Raw genomic sequence first — 25,159 nt, forward strand, 5'->3', positions numbered from 1 at the left:
AAAAATCTAAAAGCATTGGATTGAAAATAAAAAAAATATTTGAATATAAATTGAATCAATCTGGCTGGCGAGTTTTACATGTCGAAGTTTCACTTCAAAAATGCTGTTAAAATTCAGACAGAAAACCAAACTCACAATACTAAATAGTAGGTATAAAAATACCGTTAATAGGCCTTACATGTGTAAACTGAAGAATATGTAATGTTTGTTTTTGTTTGTATATTACGTCTTTTGCGACCTAAATTAATAGGCTAAGATCCAAAGCGTTTTTTCTACCCTCATCAGCTTTGCTGATAAAACCTACATGACACGAAAGAGGACATTTTTTTAAACATGTTGTAACCGGGTTGCCTAATCTTATCCTGACAAGGCTATGTTTAATTGATCTCCGAAGTGGTCAATTTTTGGAGGAAAAACCTCTCATCGAGTTTCCTGAAAATTTTGTCACCAATCGATAGTACTCAACGTAAACAACATTTTAAGGTGGGGTTGCCATCTATTAAACGGTGACAAAATAGAGGCTAATTACCCTCATCGAATTTCCTTATGAAATTATGTTCAAAATAAGCATAGACATTGGTAACTTATGCCGCAAGATTATTGTAAATATCTATAACTATTATCAAATTATATTAAGTTGAGAGTAAGTCCCTACCTACTCTCTCCAGTTCTATGAGAAATTTACATAACGTCTGTTCGAGGTTCGCTAATTCAAATTACATACGACTTTAATCCCAGGCTTTGTACAAACATTACCGCAGCATTTACTTTGCTCTCAAAGGTAGAGCGCAAATTCTGAATATCTCCGGAGCCACAATACATTTATTGTTGCCTGAATAATCCAAGTTAAACTTACGGCTGAGTTGTAAATACTTCATAGATTGTTCACTTTATTTTAAAAAACGGCAACTTAAATAACCATAAGACATCTCTGAGTGCGATAGATACTCGTAGTTAAATACTGTATATTCCGTGTGCTATATTTTGCTTGCTTTTCTTTAGTTATTTAAGAACGTTCAAGAGATATCAAGTTTCCTTAAATTTTGAACACTATAAATAATGTTTTATTTCATTGCTTATACAAATAAAAATGAAAACTACAACTTTGGATATTTTGTCAGCGCCTTTCTATAACAGTGTTTTAAACAAACAGTTTCCATGCAAAGCTTGGCTAATGAAATGTTTGCGAAATCCGTGTGAGGGCGGCGGTAATTTTCTGCCTAGTCGACTCTCATTTGTTTAATCTCGGCGTCCGCTCCAATGGCCGTAGTCATCACTCCACCGTGGCTTTTGTCTACGAGTTCATTCTATTCTCATGTTAGCACTTACTTTTTCTTCATTTAATAGTTTTCAAATTTAGTATACAAACACAGTTACCTTTAATAACTGCTTAATCCTTTTTGATTAGTCGTAGTAGCTTTTGATTGTTACTAAAGATCGTCCTGTGTACTAAGAGGTCATAGTGGTACGTCAATAAAACCGAAATTAAAACAAAACTTGCTGCTGCGATTTTCAATATTACGATTACTACATTATAAATTAAAACTGCCTAGCATTTCCACAATACCTTTTTGTCTTTTTACCTTTGAGATTGAAATTAATAAATGATAATGTGGAAAAAGCAAAAATGTTCCAACGTAGAATGTTTTAGTCCGTAGTCGTATGTTTAAACGGAATGAGCGGTGAATTATTCATACAATGCATGCTTACACGGCAACCGTTTGCCTTCGCAATGCACTGTCCTCGGTATTTTTTTTAATTTCCAAAATGAATTATTCAAATATTTCGTAGATTTGAATTATTTTACAGGTTTTACGTTTGTTTGTACTTTTCATTAATGATTATGAGATATTTTTTTCGAATGTTTTAATACGTAAGGGGCGGAATACACGAAGAGGAGTTTTGCGGTCTGCTTGAACCTATACGTGTACCTTGAACCTTATGTCAATTACCTATTCAAAAGATTAGAATAATGTTATCTTTAGTTGTTTTTATTTCTGTAATTTTATTTTATGCGTATTTGTAATACACAACCTCATTTATTTTTAGAATAAGTAAGAGATTTTTAAAATCAGGACATCCAATTAATTTGCTATTTATTATTTAGATGAAAAATATCTGAGAGCTCAGTGCTTCAAATAGGATTACTTGGGATAATAAAGATCAAAGAGCGCTTTAAAGAAGTCTCTTTAAAAGATTCTTCAGTAATGATATTCAAAAGAAATAGCGACGGAAAACCGTATTCAAGCTTAGACTGTATTTCGCAAATAAATTGTCAATAAAAAATACTCTAAGATACTTCGACTTATAGGTTTAATTTCTTAATTTGAGGTTTTCTTTAAATAAGATTATTTTTAAAAATTTACGGATAAAAGAATTGTCTATATGATAATCTGACTCAGAATACTGACAGCTTGTTTCTACACTTGTTTCGATAGTAAAAACTTGTAACATGACACGAGCATTTCAACAAGTACACTTTATCATGTCAGAGTTAATGTTTCCTATGAGAAGGGTATGAGAAATGATTTTGGCATTTCTTTGCCAAAATTGACGCCGGACCCTCATCGATCCTGCTGACAGAGATGATATTCACGATGTATAAACGTGACTCGATTCTTTAAATGCATTTTTTCTTTCAAAAATTCTGTACTATGGTAGCATAGTTGATAAGCGCTTGGCCAGACTATGATCAATAATCGACGTTCGATCTCCGATCGGTACCAATGTACTTTTTAATCAATGATTTTTACAGTGAAAACTGAAAACTAACTTAGGCTACAATCCTCCCATTGGTGATGGACACCTAATGATGCTGAACTACTTACTCATCATCATCACCAGCTCACTTATACGTCCCCACCGAGGGACTCGAAGACTACCCTAAATTAGGGTGAGTAGGCCATAGTCAACCATGCTGGCCCACTGCAGGTTGGTTGACTTCACACATATCTTTGAATTTCTTCGCTGATATGTGTCCTTGCATCACGATGTTTTCCTTCACCGTAAGAACGTCGGGTAAATTATGTACATATGAAAATTCGAAAAATCGAAAATCACATTGGTACAGCGGGATTCGAACCCAAGACCTGTAGATTACAAGTCAAGTGCTTAAACCACTGAGCCACCGACACTCACAATCGTAAAACTAACTCATCGTAAACGTATATTTATGTTTACACTGATGACTTACTACCATGACTTATGTGATTCCCATAAGGAATAGAAGTAGTAGGCGAGGAATCGAAAGTTAGAAGAACTTGTGTATTTGCATCTTTTTATAAGATACGAAGTTATAAAAGTACAGATTTTCTTAATAATTTACTCAGTATTTTGTGTTTCAGGTGATATTAATTATATCCTTAGAACAACATTAATCTCTGCTACAGACGCTCAAACTGTTGTAAATGAATACGTCTGATGAATATTTCCTATTACACTGAAAGGACTGAGGTGTGAGAGGTATTAATTACCACACACTACATGTTATTAAGAAAGAAATGTTATCTATATCGATACTAATAATATAAATAGGAAAGATTAATATGTATATATTCAAATAACTCAAACACTACTGGACCGATTTCAAAAAAAACTCTCACGATAAAACAGCAATGTTATAATAGTAATGAAGGCCATGTTTTTTTTTTAATGTCACGCGGGTGAAGTCTCGAGCAACAGCTAGTTACTTATATTACTTGAACATTGACTTAGCCTTCAGAACTGTAGGTAATTAGTATGTATTTTAGGCCTCCTTAAAAATTATCCTGTAAACGTTGAAAACGGGCAGCAGATAGTTACTTGTGTAATAATTATTGTGCCACTGATACCCGAAGTGGGCCTTTGCCGTTAACAAAAAAAACCTCCACCTACATAAATCCGCACCGTCCCGACAAAGTCCTGACTTTACGTCTCTAAGATCTTAAAAGTTATAAGTTATGAGATTAACAATTACTTCATTTTAACAACAAAAAAATGTGATCGTGTTTACCTTATTGCTTATATTTTTATCTCGTAATACACGTATAAAAAACAAGATAGAATCCTGGAAAAACGTAAATAACAAACATATGAAGAATAATTTACATTTTCTTAGATTTGTTGAGCTATTATTGTTAGGCCCATTCTGAGAAATTTCCATCCGTGACTATACTCTTTCCATCTCTTTTGGATTATCTTTAAAAAAAAACCTTGGTAGAACGACGGTAAAAAATAGCCTTATGTTTTCCAAATTTTTAACTACTACTTTATAAAGTTTCATCTGATAGTGCTAACTTTAACTAATTCAGTTTAAGGTAATTAAGTTATATTTTTAGGTTAGTTTATTTAAAGAGCCAACATAATAAATATAGAAGTAAAAACATATAAAAAAATAGTTTGATAAAACAGTTTTAGTTTATATTTTCCGTATAAAATTCTCGAGATAAAATTCCACGATGAGGGTTACTAAAATAATTCTGACAGTTTTTTTTTTTCAGGTTAAAATTGACGCAGGACCCTCATCTTTTTGTGTGACATTTTTGCAACTAAATATTTAATACAGTGTTACAAAAATAATTCAAACAACAAAATAATCATTTGCTCAATTAATTGTTGGAGTAAATAAAACTGTTTTACGGCTTTTTAAATTTGTCGGGATTTCAAAATATTCCATTATTTACTTAAACCTTTGGGATTCAAACAAATAGAACTCGCTGCAAAAAAGTTTCGAACGTGTATTGGGTATCGATTGCAGGCTTTGTTAACCCCGATTGGTATGGAAACTGTCGTACTACTATTTAAATTTATACAGATTCAAAATAACATATTCTCACAACTGCAGTATCTGCATTCCTACTTCATCATCTTGGTGATAACCTTTTAAATTCAACCGATTTTAAATCTAAATAACAATCGCTTTATAACCTTGTACTAGCTTTCGCCCACACCTCCGTCGGCGTGGAATTAAAAAAAAATAAAAGCAAGTAGCCTATACGTCCTTTCAGACTGTCCTCTACATATATAACAAACTTCTTCGAGATTCATTCAGCCGTTTAAGCTACAACCTCGAACAAACATCCATCCATCTAAACTTTCGCATTTACAATATTAGAAAGATAAGATTGACTTCCATAGCATCGGTTTCCACAGTAAATAATTCAAACATTATTTTTGTAGGTGACAAATTTACGCCTTGACGCGTTACGTTCGTTAGAATTCCAATATTGGGAAACAGAGTGTTCAAAGCAAAAGTAAATGGAATCGAAAATTGTTTGATAAACAAACAAAGCGTTTCTCGTTCACTGACTGACAGTGACATATCTGGAGAGATTTAACAAGTCCCCTCGTATACGCTGCTATACGGCTTTGAAGTCAGCAGAATGTATTACACTTAGGGAAATAAGAACTCTCTTACTTCTTTGATGTACAATCTGTTAGCTATCGCTACCCACTTCTCACCTACATTATTAGATCCTATCGACAAGTACTTATTTTTGAAAGAAGAGTTATGAAGTGTTTGTTGTTAGGCGACAAGTTCCAGGCAGTAAAGTAAGGGTGCAATTTTATTAGTCGTTATCGCCCGTATGCTTAGGTTCGTATACGTTGGGCGATAGTTCTTATTTTCTCTTACCGTGCATTATACTCGTCAACTGGATCCCCGTACGATGCTTACTTTACCGCAAATAATTATTATCCTTAGCCCATATGCGGTTAACGACTCAATCGTCTAATGAAAATGCATTCTATACTTTACTCCTACACAGAAACAAATTCTGAAAAACTGATTGTTTTATTCTTAATCTTTTGATATTCCATGTGCCAGCATTACAATCACTTCACCCGTTAGACAATAATGGAATTAAGACAAATTTTACCTTACTATTATATATGTAAAAGTAGGGGATGTAATTTACAAGAACAATAGCACGAGACGCGCGGAGGTAAATTGACTTGTAAATTAATAATGGAAGAATTCCGGACTGCTCGCTCCGTCCAATCTTGAGGGCTATTTATTTAAGCTTCCGGAAAATAGAAAAAGTAATTCATTTGATGAAAACATTATAAATTCTAGTGCGCCGTACAATAAAGGTACAGGAGCCCTTGGAATAACCTTCCTTAGTCTACGTGTAACAATATAAAACTTACTTCTTACTAATATTATTAATGCGAAAGTTTTGATAGATGGATGGATGTTTGTTTTTGTTTGTAGCCTTAACGCCTAAACGGACCTAAATGAAATTTGGCATAACTGTAGAGCATAGTCTGGCAAAATACATAAACTGCTCACTTTTGATTTTTTAATTCCACGCAGACGCAATCGCGGAAGAAATCTAGTGAATAATAAAGTTGACTTATCACTTTGTTGCTCTATTTATCTGTAGCATAACTCTCGTCTTAATTGACTCAATTTGATTAGAGTTTGTTAAGATTTACAATTTGTTTTTGAGTTAAACCGGAATAACAACTCTTTTATTTATGGGACATTAATTAAAACGTTATTGTACCGAACTAAATAACTTTTACCGATTTTATTACGCGTGTAATATAATAGGCGTGGAGAAAAGTAATGTTGTTACAAACTGATCGGAAGTTTGTGAAACAGGCGTTCAAACTTGTACATTTTGCCGAACTCGCGCTGCATGTTCTTGTCCAACTTTCTCCAATATTATATTCGCATTCTTGACAAATCGTTTGCTTTATTAAAAACCTTGGAAATTAATATAAGAAATTCACAAAAGAAATTTTTACTAAAAGGAAGTAGTTTTTATTTTTATGGACCTCTTTGCAGACAGTATTAAAAAAAACTAAAAGCAGTTTGCCTATCTTACTAATATTATAAATGCGAAAGTTTGGATGGATGGATGGATGTTTGTTAGCGTTTGTAGCCTAAACGGCTGAACGGATCTCCAGGAAATTTGGCACAGGTTTAGAGCATAATCTGGAAGAACACATAGGCTTCTTTTTATCCCTGGAATAGTTACGGTTCCCGTGAGATTCATTAATTTAGTTTTTTAATGTTTACTCGATCATTCTGCAACGGTTCAACATATCTTATTGAAATTTGGCACAGATATAAAACAAAGTTTGGAGTACCCATGGGATAAGCTTCATCCCCGAAAAATGTCCGGTTCCCGAGGGATACGTAGGGATTTTTGTAATTTATATAGATTGTATGTTTTCTAATACCACGCGGACGAAGTCGCGGGCAACAGCTCGTATTTTAATAAATAATTTAAATGTTCCTAATGCAAAACGGAACTCTAATTTCGCGGAAGATCAGCGTTGGTACTTCAATAGGAGCATCCAGCATTTATCCAGCTGAGCGAGGGCCCAATCCGGTCAGCATTGCAACGCTAATTTAAAATATTCTTTTTTCTTTTTTTTTTTCATTTCATTAGTTATGTTTCTCATTTTTTGTGTTTAATATTTTTTTGTTCATAATTGTAGTGTTGACAAAGGATTAAACATTATTTTATTTATTTATTTATATTTATTTAATTTCAAAGCAAGGATTAATGCATTTGTAACTCTGTAAAATATTTTCACGGCTATTAAAAAGACGTGACAGAATTTGTAACGTCATTTTATAAAATTGTTAGATTTTCAACGCCATATTTAAACCACTAAAATACATTACCGGCGGTCAGGTCGGCCCGATAATTAACGAAGTTAGTACCGCACATCCAGAGAGCTTTTAACGTATTTACAAAGTAATCGCATGGATGCTATTTTTAAATTAATTTAAATGAACGAAAATTTTTCATAATAATTAACAAATATTTAAGAAAAACAGAAATGCCTACAAGCAAGTGTATAAGTATTAAGGCCGTAGAAAACCAGGATATTATCTATATTCAAAAAGTACACATTTAATTTAGCAATTATGAATTATTCAATCTATAACTGTAACCATCTTAAAAAAAACTATATTCGTCTCACAAAGTGACGCAAGACTATGAAAAAGTTGAACAAGTTATGCAGTAATGTCTTCCATTGCTCATTTAAATATGTCGGGATGTGGGATAAGAACATCGTGGTAACGACCACCCCTATATCTTGCTGAACTGATCCCGACAGCAAATAATAGCTCACATTACGTTCATAATGTTTTGTACTCACTACCGTACTTGTAAATTCGGTACTACTTTTAATTATTTTATAATTACACTAGCTATTTTTGAGTTCTAGACATTTTGATCAGTAAGGAGTAAATATTATTTGTTAAAAATAGTTTTTATGGTAAAACCACTACCGTTTTCAAACAACCGTCATACTTTATACTAATATTATAAATGCGAAAGTTTAGATAGATGGATGGATGTTTGTTAGAGTTTGTAGTCTAAACGGCTGAACGAATTTCCATTAAATTTGGTAGAGATGTAGAGGATAGTCTGGAAGAACTAATAGGCTACTCACTTTTGTTTTTTTAATTCGCGGGCCGCGGAGTCGCGGGCGAAAGCTAGCTTTCTTATAAAGCCTGGCGTTTATCAGATGTACTTTAAAATTGGCAGGTTTAAAGTATGTGAGAAATATTTTAACAAATTGATATTGAAAGAATAAAGTCATACAGAGATTCAGATTAAGAATTTTTCGATCCTTTCGTTATATTTTGTATTATTTGATCACTTGCATATTTATGGCAACGATAACGACAGCTCATTCATTTTAAATTTCTGAAGCCGACATTGAATAATGGTTGAACATTACACAAATTCTATTTGTACCACAAAATCCAAGGTAAAATCCCCAAATATGGTACGAATATTATTTGTAAGCACCGCAGATATTGTTAGCAATCTTACAGATCTTTTGGATGATAGATTTTTCGCTTCTTTCTTTTTACATTTTACTTTTTATTTTATTACCATATTTTATACTAATATATTAAAACTTACATTTACAATTTAACTAACTTACCGACCCATACTGTTAGGAATAAAATTAGTACCGTGCTATAGAATTGGCGCAACTCTAGATTATCGGTATAAACGTCACGTCCCTAGCTGACAGCTGTCAATGTCACTAGAAGTATGGATAGATTTGGCGCGCATCCTAAGTCTTGACGAGAAGTATTGCTCTGAGTTAAAAGCGACAGTATCAATTAAATAAGTTGTCTAATAATAATAACAAGTTATACTATATTCACAGCACGATATTGCTAAAACTTTATCAATGTGAACATGTTCAAATTTAATTAGCTAACAAGGTCCCGTCCCTTTATCTCCAAAGGTAATTAAAACAACGTGTAACGGAAACACAATAACAGATAAGAAATGAAGGCGACCTTTCTCTCAAGGGACGTTAATTATCAAAGCAGGAAAGATACATTTACCTTTAATAATACAGTACGTTGAAATATTAACAAATATTGCTTTAGTATAGGTGATAATACGTTATATTAAAATGGGTTCTACTTACTTTCTTATTTATATCTATACTATTATAATAAAGCGTAAACACACACTTCTTTGTTGCCTAAGATGTGAGCATTTACAACATATTTTTCAATAATACTTTTTTTAATAAAAAGCCATACACTTACGGCACGCTTTAGGCTATATATTTTCACGCCATTTAACTTAGGGGGTAAATATTTTGGATAAAAACCCTAATGTGGGAAAGAGACCATAAGTTGCTGCCAACATCAAGGAAACAAGATTACCAAGGTTTGTCATGGCATTGTCAGTTTGAAATTTGCTATTGATAATTTGACAAATGTAAACTGTAAAATAAAATTTTCATAATTAAATAGCTAGTTATAAATAAACCAGCACTTGGCCATGATTCCTTCTAAACTGAACTGAAAGGCGGTGTCGAAATTTTTCTTTTTGTAGAATTAAGAGTAGAGAAGTACAACAAGGTTCTTTTTTACCCATATTTCAGTTTCAAGGAGTGATTTGTGTGATGTGCTTCAATTACTCAACGTCTCGAGCAGAAATTTATTAAGACAAAAGATACGTCGTTATCAAGATTTCCTGCAAAAAATTGTGTCAACAAATTAATTTTATCGTTTCTTTTTTTATTACGTATACAAAAATGAAACTCCAAGAAATTTACGAAATAGCTTTGTCTCTACTATAAATTTACATACACTAATTTTGTTTCCATGTCTTGTATTAGTTCTTCTTCCAAAACAACGATAGTCTCTATTTTAGCATATGTGATTATTATAGGTATCTTGAACGGCCAGTAACAACAACTATAAAATTAAAGCGTAAAGTATGATGATCGCCGGCATGGGAGTGCATACAAAACAGGCTTAGAACAAAGCTTGTTACATCAGTTCAAGGAAGTGGAAAATTACGGGAACGATGAAAAGAGCTCGGTGCGATCCACTATTCGTCGTGAAACTGCGCTTCGTTTTCATTTAGCAACTTTGTCTACAGAGGGATATTAAATCGTTCACGCTTAATATAAATGATATTTCTCATGCAGATTGACATTTCGTGATAGGCAAATTAATTACTCTTCAATTAAAAATGGTAACAGGTTTTATCAAAGATTTCTTCAGGGATTGTAATGTCTATAACTTAAATAACACCAAAAATAATCGGGGAATAAAACAAGTAAATAAATTTATATTACATTTTAATGATGTAATTTTAAATATTCATTTAATAAATGAGTAAGCTACGTTACTTAAACATTAATCTAAATGTTCAAATAACATTTAATTTCACTTGCGTGGTACAAAGGTAATTTAATCCAAAGTTAATTTAGTATGAGTTGTAAGGTAGTTTAAACACGGGCTACGGGCGCTGATAAAGCTTACGAGAGAGCTTTAAGCGGACTGAAGCTGACGCTATTATCTAAGTTATGCTCCCATGTCGTTTTTCCGTAGATTATCATTGCCAAAAACTTGTGCGATAACTATAATATTGTACAATTATTTAATTTTATTTAGGCATGTAAAGTAACATTAAATTTAATATGAGATACATGCTTTAAATAACATTAGGTAATTTCAAACTTCAATCATTCTTCTTTTTACTTGCTTTCGCCCGCGACTCCGTCCGCGTGGAATTATAAAAAATGTAGCCTACATGTTTTTCCAGACTATTCTGTACGTCTATGCCAAATTACATCGAGATCCATTCAGCTGTTTAGGCTACAAACTCTAACAAACATCCATACATCTAAACTTTCGCATTTATAATATTAGTAAGATAATCTCGAAATAAATAATACGAGAGTAATTAAAAGATATATTATTATTATTTTTAGATAATAAAAATTTACAAAGTAATAAACAATAATTTAACTTAATGAAAATAATTCGAAATTAAAACATAAATTACATTTTTTTATCGGAGTTGTAGAGATTTTATTAATTAAGCTATTCCATCGTTACGTCATCATGTAGCTGCTAGTTAAGCACAATCTTTGGCGTGTTAAGTTCTTCTGCTTGCTTAAAGGCTTAATGGCAATCTGTAATTAATAATAACTTAAATCTTATTTTGCTTATTTAAATTGATGAAAACATCACATGGAAATTAAAAGTGATTATTTAGCTTTTACAAATCATACGTATCGAGCACACACTTCTTTGTTGCCTAAGATGTCGGCAATCGCAGCATATTTTTGAATAACTCTTCTTTTAATAAAAAGCCCTACACTTCCGTTACGCTTTAGGCTATGTATTTTCACGTCATTTAACTTAAGGCTAAATATTTTGTATAAAAACCCTAACATCGGAAAGAGACCATAAGTTGCTGCCAACATCAAGAAATCAAGGTTGCCATGGTTTGACATCATGTCATGTCATTTTGACATTTGCAATTGATAATTTGACAAATGTAAACAATAAAATGATGTTTTTATAATTTTATGCAGATGAAGTCGCATGGGAACATCTAGTGTATATATAAAATTGTAGTCAAACAGTTCTTTTAAGTAATACTTGCCTTATGCTTATGATGCTGCTGGCGCGGGAGTAGCAGGCGTTGATTCACCCTCCTAACACAAAATAAATATGTCATACAACATACCTATGATAGATATGATACAGATATTTTTAATTAATTTCAGAAACAAAGGCCAATCGGCTCTACCCCAATAAGGAAAGAAAACGAATCGAATAACTTGTCGCATTTTATAATATGTCAAACTGTTAGGGCCTTAGATAGGATATTTCTACCTTTTAACTTTGATCATCTGCACGATTTCTCTATACTTACCAGACTTAAAGAGAGTATTGTTTTTTGTACTTAATTATTACATCTAGGGTTGCCCACCATAGAATTTTTTTTCGATAATCCTAATATTGTTTTAGGAAGTTATAGATACAATTTCTGTTATTTTCTATGTCCTTGTATTTCTTCGGTTGTTAAATCGTTAGTGAAATCTTCGCATTAATAATATGTTTGTAGAGGACATCTATTCTGTCTCATATCTTCTTATTCTTTCGTAATTATAAAAATAATTACTAACCTTTCACTGCAGTTTTCACTAGTTTCTTTTACTAAACTTTATACTTCCTTAAAGATGGGAAATGTAAATAAAAAATAATAGTATCAAATATGTAAAAATACATTTCAAATGTGATCATGCATTAACACATTGAGGATTTTCATCTTATTAAATTGTAAAGGTTCAAATAATAATTCTATAAGGGATTCAAAGGAAATAGGTACGAAGGTAACAAAATGACGTCACAACCACGTATAAATATATTAAAGAAAATTAATTTTTATTAAACGTATTATTAACTTACAAAAATTTATTTAAAATAAATAAATAATTATAAAGGTTTAGACATTTATGAAATTGTATTGTGGTCAGACGATATACATATGGATAATGGAGGAATTTGCCGTTGGCTGATCGAGGCAATAAAAAGGTCTGACAGAGCCGTACTCAGGAATAGGTATATCACATTCTAAGTTCTACGGCTTGTGGTCAACTGATACAATAGGTTCACAATATAGTTTTTTTTGGTGGTGGGGGTTTAACACTTCATGCCTCAACCTCTTCTTCTTTTACCTTCTGGTCTCCCGGCTTGCCCTTGGACCAGTCTGGCTTTTTCTGTAGGAAAAGATAAATATTACTTCCAAGCTTTAGTTAAATTGAAGTCTCCCATTGGCTAAAAAAGAAACAATATCGTGTTTGCATGTTGGCAGTACTGCGAATACTGTTATGCTTCTTTTCTTTCCAATGATAGAGCAACCACTAGTAAGTTTCATCTAATAAACTATCAATATATTGGCAAATAAAATAACCAATTTAATTAAGTATTATTACCAAAAGCATAATCGGAAACAAATTTGTATCTTTAACCACTTCTTTGTTATATTATTTGCCACTAAAATTTAAATCTAAAAACTGAAAATTACACTTCTGCACGCTATGCTAAAAGTATTTCTCATATGTTTACCAAGTAGCATAGTGCACGAATTGTAACTTAAACACAAGTCATTTCTATAAGCGGTGCACACACACCTCGAAGCAGTTTTTGTACAGATGTCTAAACCTTAGCTAGAGAAGCGAAGTCTGGTGCTAATCTAAATGCTATTCAACAAAATGGATACTAACATTTTATCTAGTTTCTACATGTATTACAAAATATTGATACTTGATATTTATCTTCATGTTGCTAGATAAAATGTTATAAAAAGACGAAATATTTACAAGGATGCTAATGCCCTAGCTTTCCTTTTCGAGGATGTAAAACAAAAGATGGAAAAAATTTCAAACAATGATCTACTCTCTGTAGATAAAGACGGAAAATAGATGGTGCTATCGAAAGAAAATACACGGTCTGTAGGTAGATCTATTTTTGTACACTAATCCAGCGCCAATGGTAAACTATGTGCGGTACACCATTCTATCAATGGTTCGATGCCAAACTGTGCTAAGAATTTGGAACATGCCAGTATAAACTATTCGAAAACCGTGGCTAATTTATCTTTCAACGGCTCCTATATTTACCTTGCCCGCCCCGGCAGCCTGCGGAATAGCGCATCAAAATAAAACATCTCAAATATAAATCTAATATACATCTTAATAATTAAAACAAAGAAATTTGGAAAAGTTGACTACGTAAAACTTTGAAGATAAAATCTCTGAACCTTCAGCAGAACCTGTTCAATTATTAAGTCAATTGGACAGTTAAAAAGGTACATTGGATTGTGATAGAATTGGCTTACGCCTTTAGTGTGGTATTGTTAGTCACAATGTGAATTAAATACATCTGTGTAACCCTCCTTAAAGCCCAATAGGATGTGCGAAGCTCAATGGGAAAATAATTCAAAAATAAAATAAATCCGATCCTCTAAATACCACAAATATGCTTCAGGATGGGGTAAAATGTTAACATTTAATGTTTTCGAATGCAATCAACATACATATAACTTAGGTAATCGTAAGCAACATTCAATCCCTGAAGAAACTGGTTCTCACCTCGTTATACTTGTTTGGGTAACTTAGGTAATTTTTAAAGAATTAATAAAAATTATAAATAAATTTATTTTATAATGTACGGATAAGTTATAAGTAAGACATCACAACATTGAGTGGTCACGAAGGAAACGTTTTTTTTTATATAATTGTTTGTGATCGGTTACTTCTTGCCGATTGCCCAATCAGCCTTCTCCGCTTTCTTAGCCTGTTGAAATACGAGCAAAGAAGACATGTATTCCTTCATTTTTTATGCAGCGCATGATAGAGATTAGATATACTTGTTTTTCTTTTGCTTTACTTTTCAAACAACCATTACAGCAAATTCATGTAAAGTATTCTAACACATAACGTATTTTTATAGAACGGAATTCAAAATTTTGTGTCAGATATACAAACCCAATGATCACAATAATTTCATTAACTAAAATTTAATTTATGTGTATTTTAATCCTGATTTAAAAACTTATTAAATCAAGGGACGTGAGCTTACCTCTTTGTCTTCTTCTTCAAGGGTGAATTCCTTCTTTTTGACAACCTTCAGTTGGTTACGGAAGTTGAATTCAGCTGCCTTCTTCTGAAGCTTAGCGAATTTGTTTTCGTATTTGGACACCTTCTTGAGTGTAGGTTTGACGCTAGAAGTAACAAAGTATGTCAGTAAAGACGTATTGTGGGACTATTTATCAGGCCCTATAAGCAAAAATGTCACTAGAAATAGCTATTTGGTTCAAATAATGCCTCATTTTCAAGTGCAATTTCTGACAGGACCAACCGTGATGTTACTACTACTTCTAGCTTATCACCATATGAGACTGTGTTTTTTTAGAAAATACATTTTGATCTAATATTATTATTTACTAGCTATCGCTCGCGACTCCAACTAAAAAATTAGAAAACAAAAGCAAGTAGCCTATGTGTTCTTCCAGACTTCTACATTTATGCCAAATTTCATCGAGATCCGTTCAGCTGTGTAGGATACAAACTTTAACAAAAATCCATTTATCCATCCATCTAAACTTTCGCATTTATAATACTAGTAAGATTTTGAGATCATTTCACGTAAAAAGGCAGCACCACAAAGTTTTCATGTGAATAGTGAAAATATGGAATACTTACAATTTGCCTCTGAGGTCGTTGACTTGAGAGTTCAGGTCGGCAATCTGGTAATATAAATTACGTTTAATATCAATGATATAGATGTTTTTTAAAAATGGAGAATTTGAGAAGAAATGTGTAATGGCGTAAAAGAAAAGAAATAACAAAGAACAAATGATCAAGGAACAAAGCTAATCTAATACATCGAATGGAACTAATAATTTTAATGTAACTTTTGACAAAATTTACACAAAAGATATTAATAATTACAATTATTGAATCTAAACGAATGTGGAAATATTAAAAACATCGATGAATCAGACTTTTTTTACAAATTATAAAAGAATAGGAAATAGACTAAAAAAGTCAATAAGTACATGCAATTAATGAAAAATGCCAAAGTTTTAAAAACATTTAAAGCTGCGAAATCATTAAAAGCACATAGAGAGTACACATAATTAGAAGTAAGAGTTAAAAAAATCATCATCAAAATAGTGATTAATTTATAAAAGAAAAGAATAAAAAGGTAAAGAACTGAGAAAAGATTAGGCGGTGTTATTTGCGAGTTGAAATACAGTTTAAAAGATATAAGACCATTTGAGATTGAAAGACATCAAGTACATACGAGAATAGATCCCACGTCCTAGACTATTTGTGACATTGTTTGTGCTCTTCTCCTAAATATTTTACATTTATGTAATCACTACTTAAATGACATTGTGTACCACTTATACGTGCAGACTAACTACTCATGTGTCGGTTGCTGGTCGTCTGCAGCACCTGGACATTCGTGAAGTCCAATCACAATAAGTGCATTATAATTTACATGTGCATTATTAACACTAGCGCCGACAAAATTTTACCTCTTTATTACTGGAATATTTTACTCACAGATATCGAATGTAAAATTATCTGCTACAATTACAATCTTTTGTATCTCAATTGATGTATTCAAATTTTTCAACTTCCAGTTATCCAAGGTAATATATTGTGCGCTGAATCGATGTGCGAACTCCCATATGAACGCATCGTTTACGCAATATTATTACGCGTATGTGATGGGTATGTCCCAAATTGTGTATCAGAGTGACGGTGCAAAATCGATCATAAATGATATTGAATGTGTTGATAATGTAATGTGTTTGGGTACATTTGGGCATTCTGTGTTCACGCTCCGTCCAAGCCGGCACACTAGCGCCACCGCCTGGACTTTAGGGAAAGGATCGGGCAACATCGATCAGAGCATGGCACTTTTTATACACTACAAATAACACAGGTGGTAATATTAAAGGGTTTCGGAATATATCTAGTAATCGAATACGCAAACAGACCGCGTGTCAATCAACGGATTATACAAATATGAGATTTGGAACATGAAGTTTCACGTTTACTGCACTTGCGTGTGCTAATTATAGGAACTCTTCTACCGTTGCAATTGTTTTAACGGTACTGCTTAATGTCATTAAAAGAGAAAATTCAGTAAGGCCATAATAAAATCACACACAAAGCGTTACACGCTCAAACGCAGCGATGGTCGGTTTCCGTATTTTTTCTTCACACTTGGATATTAAAGTGCCATACTATTTTATGGGGCATTAATGGGATAATTGGAGCTAAGTTTGTTATGAAAATCATGCAACAGTTTTGTTAAAATAAGACTATCTAGTTGTAAATATAAGAAGAAGCTATCGGATCCTAAGCTAGAAACAACAACGATACAAATGACGACGACAGATAATAATTGATGAAATGGCGGAACATGTCAATGAACGAGATGTTTCTCATGTTACGCGAGCATGCAACGAGGCCGCGGTATGGCGAAGGCGCCTCGGCAGTGAATGCAGTGTTACTGTTTCCCTCAAGGCAGTTATTTTAGTTAGAGTAAGTTAATCGTGTAAGTTACATGTTGATAGAGAAGCGGCCAGCGCATCTCCGGCGCCGTGGCCGGTCGAGATCGATTTTGCACCGCGCGCGACACTCGCGGCCTACGACACGCACACACCTAGTCTACAAGTACAGCCAGTACCACCGGTCCGCGCCTACGCATTATTTACAGGTCAGACAACAACCGGATGCTTGTGAAGCACTATCAATGTACCAACACGAGCTGTGACACGCGCACGTTTGTTACGGTATCGATGAGCGTGATATTCACAATGGTATAAATCGGTCAATACCTCATAATCTCTTTTCCTGACTTCGTGTTCCAAATCCCACTTCTGGCCCTCACACAAATACATGCGGTCATAATACTCCTGTATTATATTCTTGAGCATTTCTATAGAAAAAGGAAAGACAGATTATTGAGCCGGCAGAATGGTCATGAACATTTGTGTGAGTGTCCTGTCTACGTCAGTCGGCAGAGCGACGTGTGCATGTGTGCGGTGAGCCGAACCACTATCGTAACATCGTAGCAACTAGCTCAGAATAAAAATAATTCCACGTCATATGCATTCCTAATCCTAATTTGCTGTTTACCTCCATTTTCTTAATTTCGCTACCTCGTTCTAGTTCATATTTATCTCCCTCAAGCTCGTATATTCTTTGCCAGTACATTTGACATATCGTCTGCAGTTCCGCTAAAGAAAAACAATATGAAATTTAGGTAAAGTGAAACATCGGTACAAAGTATGCCGCCTCAAACATCTGTGGGGGCCACGCCAACACGAACTGGATAACACGACATCGGGTCTGTGGGACACAAGCGGAAGCGAAGCTACATGATGACATCTAGGTGGGACCCATATTATTGAAAAACTCGATGACATTATCTACAAATATTTTAGCTCCGGTTTTGGAATAAACGGGACGTTGTTATTGATATGATTCGAAAACTAATATTTATTAATTAAACATGTTATCCACATTAGTTAAGGTTTTAAGGTATTTATATTTTCAAGTCCGTTGTGTGAATGAGTCGGCAGAGAAAACAAAATCGTGTTCTAGTCACAGAGTCGGCATGAACTACGCAAACGTAGCGTAATATGTGAATTGCTTAGCGCCCAAACCAGGTCAGACCTCGAGCTCTCTGCGCGCCACTTCCATCTCGTGATCGTACTTCTCCTCCTCGAGCTTGGCGATACGCTGATGGTAGCCGGTTATGATGCTCGTGAGAGCGGCTACAACATCAACACACGTTACTCCCGTCCTGCCACTACCTACCACCTCCCACCTCCTACCTCACACCTCCCTCACAGCCGGCGACGGCTCGCCACGCAAAAGCACTATGGTATATATGATATGTAGGTCTCAGGTGGAAATTAATAAAATATACTTAAAGAAGGAAATAGGTAAGTATTTGCAATATTAACGACTTCACATACAGCTTAGAAGAATGGATAGAATTAGAAGGTAGAAAAGTCCGCAACTTTTAGATTCCAGCGGCACCACACTCCAGACTGCGTTATCCGGTGTTATAGAGACGCGATAGAGACAAGACGGCACTTTGGCAGGTCAAAGAGTTAAGTGAAAGTAAGAATTTGTAAGTTTTGTGAGTTCGTCAAAAGAGAGTGCTGGTAGCAGCTCATTCGGCTACCTCCATGTCTTTCCGTTTAACGATGTATTCCAGATCGAACTTTTCATCTTCAAGTTTGCCGATGCGGGTGTGGTATTCTTTGCAAACCCTCGAAATAGCATCTATAATGCGATATACATAAAGGTTAAGTAATACAGCGATGACAACCGCAGTTTTGCTAATTGCCACTTTGTACGTTGTAAGTGTACCTTTGGGTTGTCCGAGTATTGCTTAAAATCTAGAAACATGTAATAATTTAAAGTGTAAAAATATTCTAAACAATCGAATTGATGAAAGTGTCGTAAGCGGGTATACCTTCGTTAGCGTCATCGATGTTCTTGGGTCTGCCGCACCTCTCCTCGATGATGCGCCTCCTCTCCGCAGCTTTGCGTTCCTGTTCTTTCTTCAACTCTTCAGCGGCTTTTTTACGCAGCAACAACTGTTAGTACAACAATTTAAATTGAATTTTCTGTTAACATTACCTCAACATATAATGTGCAAAAATATTACTCACCCTAAGCTTCTTCTTCCTCTCAGGTGTCATGAAACCTTTCTTGGCCTTTTTGGCCTTGGAGGCTTCCTCCATGCGCTTGCGCACCTCAGCGCGCTTGCGGTCGATCTCGGCCTGTTTGGCCTTCTTCGCCTGAACATATGGGACTTAAAGCTAGTATAAAAGGTTTAATAAAAATACGCGTGATGCTATGTGTGTGTTTCCCTGTTAATACAAGTATGCATCTTTAATGAACATAGTAAAATAAAGATTTAATACAAGAGGTTCACACACATATAACCACAAAATAATGAGCTGACTACTAAATTTGTTAGCTATACTACTATATTATAATAAAAATAATAACATACAAGTTATCTAGTTTATAACTAACTATTTTTACTACTATTATTAAAAAGAATTAAAAAATCTAAGGTATTCTTTTATCTTCTTTACCTCCTCGAGACGCTTTTTCTGAAAAAAAAAGAAAATAAATTAGTTCACAGTCTAGAGGCTTAAATATAGTAACTTTTGTTATTGAAATTGTGAAACAGATAGTTTTAAAACAAGTAACAAAGTGTTCAACAAAGTGGAGTAGAACAAATGTATAAAACAAAGTGTAAGAAACAATTTTGTTATAAAAGACCTTAAAAAATAAATGATTATTGTTTGTGAGTTTTGTGCATCTGTGATATTTTGTGCAGTTGAGAATTGCTTAGATTTGCTCAGAAAGTCCCCAAAATAATTATTTTAAATCAAAAGTAACTTCGAACCCAGAACATTATGTAGAGCAAATTTAAACAAATTTGTAGATAATTAGTGCTTGTTTTGCGATATTTTTCTATGATTCGATTGTTGTTATTCATTTGTAATTCACAACAAATTATTTTATTAATCATTGCAGTAGAAAGCTCAGTGAGAACATAAAACAGTCTTTCGTTTGAAAGACCGAGATATTGCATACCAATAACTTACAAATTTTTAAAAAAATATTTATAGTCAGCTGTAACAAAAATTTCACGTAAAATGGAACATGTATCTTTTTCAATACAGCATAAATTGTATTACCAATTTGATAAAAAATAAAATTTTATATTGTATCTCAATTGCATTCAAAACTAAACGATTTTTATTGTATTGGTAGAGTACGTGAAAGTGTACTTTGTAATATTTTTCTGTTTGGTATATTTTGTAAGTGTATTAGTAATTGTTAGTTATTTACCTTAGCCTCAAGGAGACATAATTATTAATACTGTTGTGTGGCAGATTTCAAGATTGTTCGCAGAAACGAAGACCGAAGATCCGTACGGTTGACGTTGTGAAGTTCAATGAAACAGAATAATTAAGAAAACATTTGATTAGAAAAAATAACAATTGAACACCATCCAAAATTAAGTAACCATTTCCATTAAATTAAAAATTTCTTTGTTTTTTAATGCAATTTTACACTTATTTTTTATACTTGCAACATGTTTTGTTTTGTTCATGTAAATGTGTTTAATTCATATTTTTAAATCTTTCTTACCACAGATGTGCAACATACTTTTGCAACTTAAATAAGCTTTTCATAAAGTACCATTTTTAATAATTCTTATTCATTAAACAATACTAGTATAATTTAAAGATTGGTTATTTAGTAACACCTTACCTCACTTCATCATCCGCCATTTTGTATGTGTTGGTTCAGGAGTCCTGAAACAAAAACGGGTTATAAAATAATTTGTTTACATATGTAAGCCTTTAAATGATTATTATTATTAAATATTGAGTTACATTGTTCAATTGAGTTTAATAAATATCAATGATTTTGATTTTTTTTACTCATTACTGATTTAGACCAATAAACCTACTTAATAGGCTTCGAGTCTATACATAGATCTTATATTATTTCAAGGTCAAGTGAAATAAGACAAGTCTAGCCAACATACATAGACATCAAACTTAATGCCGTTTTACAAAATGTAATTTTGCAAAAAAAAATAGAAAACTCCGAGAAAACTATTTCATCGCAAAACAAAAAATATCACTACATTTTATAAAAATCCGGATTTTCTATATAAAAGCCTTTTTATCGTATAAAATAAAATGAAAATGATTGAGGAACACCAATATCACTTCAAGGATACATAAAAGTTACGTATTTGGCGAACATCGGCCGACATGAGTGATACATGAAACGTTTTGGCTCCGCTCCAAGTCGCTATCGCGGTGTGAAGTAACTGACATTTGATACCATGAATGTCATTATATTATCTCCTCAAATACTTCCCTTGCATGCTTTATTATCCCCGAAGGAAGAATAAATATTTTATTTAACAATTCAATATACATAATTATATATTATGGAAACTCCATTCCTTTTCCAACTACTATTTTCTGTTAACCAATAAGAATTAGTACACAAATGTGTTTTGTTTTTAAATCAAGGCTTTGTAAATGCCATTGCCAAGTATTGATATCGATGTGCTAATGACCTTGCTAAATAAAATAATGGCATAAAAATTGCAACTCTAGCATCCGCTATTTCATTCTGCGATTAGATTCGGGTTTGTTCGGGTATGTTCGCGGGTATTCGGGCGCGCGCCTGAAATAGTTCCGTTCAGCCGGCGAACCTAATTTGGTCGCATGGGCGGCCTGCTTCGGTTACATTGAGTTACATCTTCTTCGACTATGACGCAAGACACACGCTTCCAAGAAATTTTACTCTAATAATTTTAATTAATAAGAGTTTTAATTTAATTTTATATAATAAAATATCAAATATAAATCGAAATATATGATTCATTTATTTTGCTTTTTATTTGATAAGCGGTGCAAGGACAATTACAAAACAAGTTAACATTAATGAGTAACCACTCTGGTGATAGGTAGAAAAGAAAATCGGTTTTGATACCGAATAACTTTAGACCGTGACGTTTTAACGCGAAACCGTTAACCGTTTATCTTTTAACATCACTACTTTACGTAAGTTTAAGTTAGGGAGAACACAGTCACACACGTGATTAGATCTTCTTATTCTTGCACCAGAAACGTGCATCACTTCACTGAACAATTAATCACTTGGCAATCCTCATATTATTATTACTTTTTAGTTAGTAGAAAATATATATCACCACTCACCTACGGCAAGAAAAAGAGGATGGCCCTACAAGATGGTTCAGCCAACACGAGCCACAGTTGCTGACTGGCGCTGGGCGGGCGGCAAGGCGCGGCGGGCAACGCGTGGGCGCATCCCCCCGCGCACACCCCCGCAAGCCCGCCCTGCGCCCGCGCACACCCGGCTGCCCCGCATTCGCGCAGACATTTTTAGAGCAGTGTCGTTTTGACACCGACACCGAAATATCACAAGATCCAAGCTCCAGTTTTAAGCTCGGCTCTATCGTAAATTTGTAGTTCGCGCCCGCTATGCGCACGCCGCATACGTAATATCACATACCATGCAGTACGCCAACTAATTAGCACCATACCATATTACAATTACTCTATGTTATTAAAACCTACATTATAATGATTTTCAATAAAACACCTTATTTGTAATCTTCCACGGGACAACCTTGCCAATAAATCTAAAAGTATGTAATTTCTATTATAATTATGAATAAACTTTTCTCAATATCGAGGTTTAAATTCTATTTAAACAAGAAAAGTAGACGTAAGATAATCCCCTTGGAGTAAATAGTTTAATTCCTTAAAAAGTAAATATAATAAATCCTTATTTAAAAGTAAAGGATAACTTATAACATAAAAAAGAACAAGCATTATACATCCCGAGGCATCTCCGAACGTCCTAAAGCCTCGCTTACGAGAGCCTAATAAAGCTATAAATCAATCTGTTTCCTGTTATTTATAGCTTATTATTTACATATTTCAGCAAAACTGTGATCAGAATAAACGTTGATATAATTATTTTACAACCTCAATATAACTCTGTTATTTCTCAGTCAAATAATAGCTCATTGTAAATACAAAGACTTTTCAATGAAATAAAGTAAATATTTCATCTCACAAAGGTACACCTAATCTCGTTAGCAAATACTCTACAAAAGCCGTAAACAACCGACAGTCGGACTGCAAATAAACACACGTATTCGCATTTCGAAATCGATAGGGTTAGTACTTTTGCTAACAAAGGGAATCCTGCATGTAATTAGAAATGGAAACGAACAGTTGGATCTATTACGATTTGCATGATAGTTGCGAGAACTTCGTAACGTCATCGACATAATTTGTATGAAATTTTTGATGCGGTCCAAAACTCTATTAAGTAAAAACGAAAAATGTTCTCGATGTTACGAAAATGTTCTCACGAATATTCGTGATAAGCTCCCTGAGGTACACCCGAGGGAATGCATCAGCTCATTTCCCAATTGTCTATTCAGTGCACGTACACTAGATAACGCTCCATTAAACAGAGAAAATTGTGCAAATCTCATATGCATTTACACATCTGGTATTCGGCTTAAATAAACTTAATTCTATTGCCGGCGGCTATCTCCGCTCACAGTCTAGTCTGCAAACTAGACAATGTTCACTTCTTATTTGTATTAATTTATTCAGCTAAGTTTTATTCAAACGAACATTAAATTGAAATATTAAAAGTATATTAGAAAATGTAAGTTCAGGGAATAACAGTAACACTGAGGGCTTATCCTGAATATTCGTGAGAAAGTAAAGGTAACAATCGACAAAAATTGTATTTGAGCAGGCGTTAAACAGAGCAACATATCTCATGTAATTTTGTCGATGATTACAAAACCGTTCTCGCAACTTTATCGCAATTATTTGTGATAAATCCACAGAACATTATGGGATAGTTAAAGATAATCAGCTAGGTATATGGAACATGTTAAAAATAACATCGTCGAGTGAAAGAATGATGTGTTTTTTTTACCGGCGTCGGCCATGTTGGTTATTCTCAGTGATGACTTCCTCTTTCAAAGATTTCTTTTAAGATACACGTTTTTGCATAAAACTATCCTAAAATATATAACTTACACTAAAATATAGTAATAAAAAAGAAAAAATACTTCTTATTTTTGGAACAAACGCCTTTAAATTTTGATGTAATGCAGAAATCAAGGAAAAATTTATCTAAGTTTATCTAAACTGAAATTTTCTGGGAACACAACTACAGTAAAAAAATTTTCTTTGCCGAAAATCTGAATTAATTTATACTACATAAAGGTTTTCTTAATTAAACAAACAAAACCTTAGACCAAAGCTTTGTCTTTTATTTGTAAAGCGCGGGGATAATAATCCGCCAGTGTAGTTTAGTGTAGTTTGTGTAGGAATTCTTTGCAACGTAAATAACACCAATATACGCTACAATAATAATACGTGCTGTTTAGTAAGAAATAAACGTACGTACAGTTAATCTTACTAATATTATAAATGCGAAAGTTTAGATGGATGGATGGATGGATGGATGGATGTTTGTTAGCGTTTGTAGCCTAAACGGCTGAACGGATCTCCATGAAATTTGGCACAGGTTTAGAGCATAGTCTAGAAGAACACATAGGCTACTTTTTATCCCTGGAATAGTTACGGTTCCCGTGGGATTCATTAATTTAGTTTTTTAATGTTTACTCGATCATTCTGCAACGGTTCAACATATCTTACTGAAATTTGGCACAGATATAAAACAAAGTCTGGAGTACACATGGGATAAGCTTCGTCCCCGAGAA

General features: G+C 33.6%; 1 protein-coding gene across 11 annotated transcripts; it reads right to left on the reverse strand.

The window, feature by feature from the left end:
- Nucleotides 1-12,643: 12,643 nt before the first annotated feature.
- On the reverse strand, nucleotides 12,644-22,684 carry LOC106105025 (troponin I). 11 transcript variants are annotated; one of them, XM_013285228.1, is made up of 9 exons: nucleotides 22,596-22,670; nucleotides 21,129-21,167; nucleotides 19,932-19,949; nucleotides 19,500-19,628; nucleotides 19,301-19,424; nucleotides 19,007-19,107; nucleotides 15,493-15,536; nucleotides 14,870-15,011; nucleotides 12,644-13,005 (listed from the first exon to the last, which is right to left on the reverse strand). In XM_013285228.1, the coding sequence occupies exons 2-9, from the start codon at nucleotides 21,141-21,143 to the stop codon at nucleotides 12,937-12,939; spliced, it is 642 nt and encodes a 213-aa protein (XP_013140682.1). In that variant the 5' UTR covers nucleotides 21,144-21,167; nucleotides 22,596-22,670; the 3' UTR covers nucleotides 12,644-12,936. The 11 variants fall into 11 exon arrangements, with proteins under 11 accessions (XP_013140682.1, XP_013140686.1, XP_013140685.1 ...); XM_013285231.1 differs by lacking the exon at nucleotides 19,007-19,107 and adding an exon at nucleotides 17,950-18,050 and having other exon boundaries at nucleotides 12,664-13,005; nucleotides 22,596-22,677; XM_013285230.1 differs by lacking the exon at nucleotides 19,007-19,107 and adding an exon at nucleotides 17,649-17,749 and having other exon boundaries at nucleotides 12,683-13,005; nucleotides 22,596-22,675.
- Between the last annotated feature and the right edge of the window lie 2,475 nt (nucleotides 22,685-25,159).

Source organism: Papilio polytes, unplaced genomic scaffold (genome assembly GCF_000836215.1).
Source record: "Papilio polytes unplaced genomic scaffold, Ppol_1.0 DF823288.1, whole genome shotgun sequence".
Taxonomy (NCBI): Eukaryota; Metazoa; Arthropoda; class Insecta; order Lepidoptera; family Papilionidae; genus Papilio; species Papilio polytes.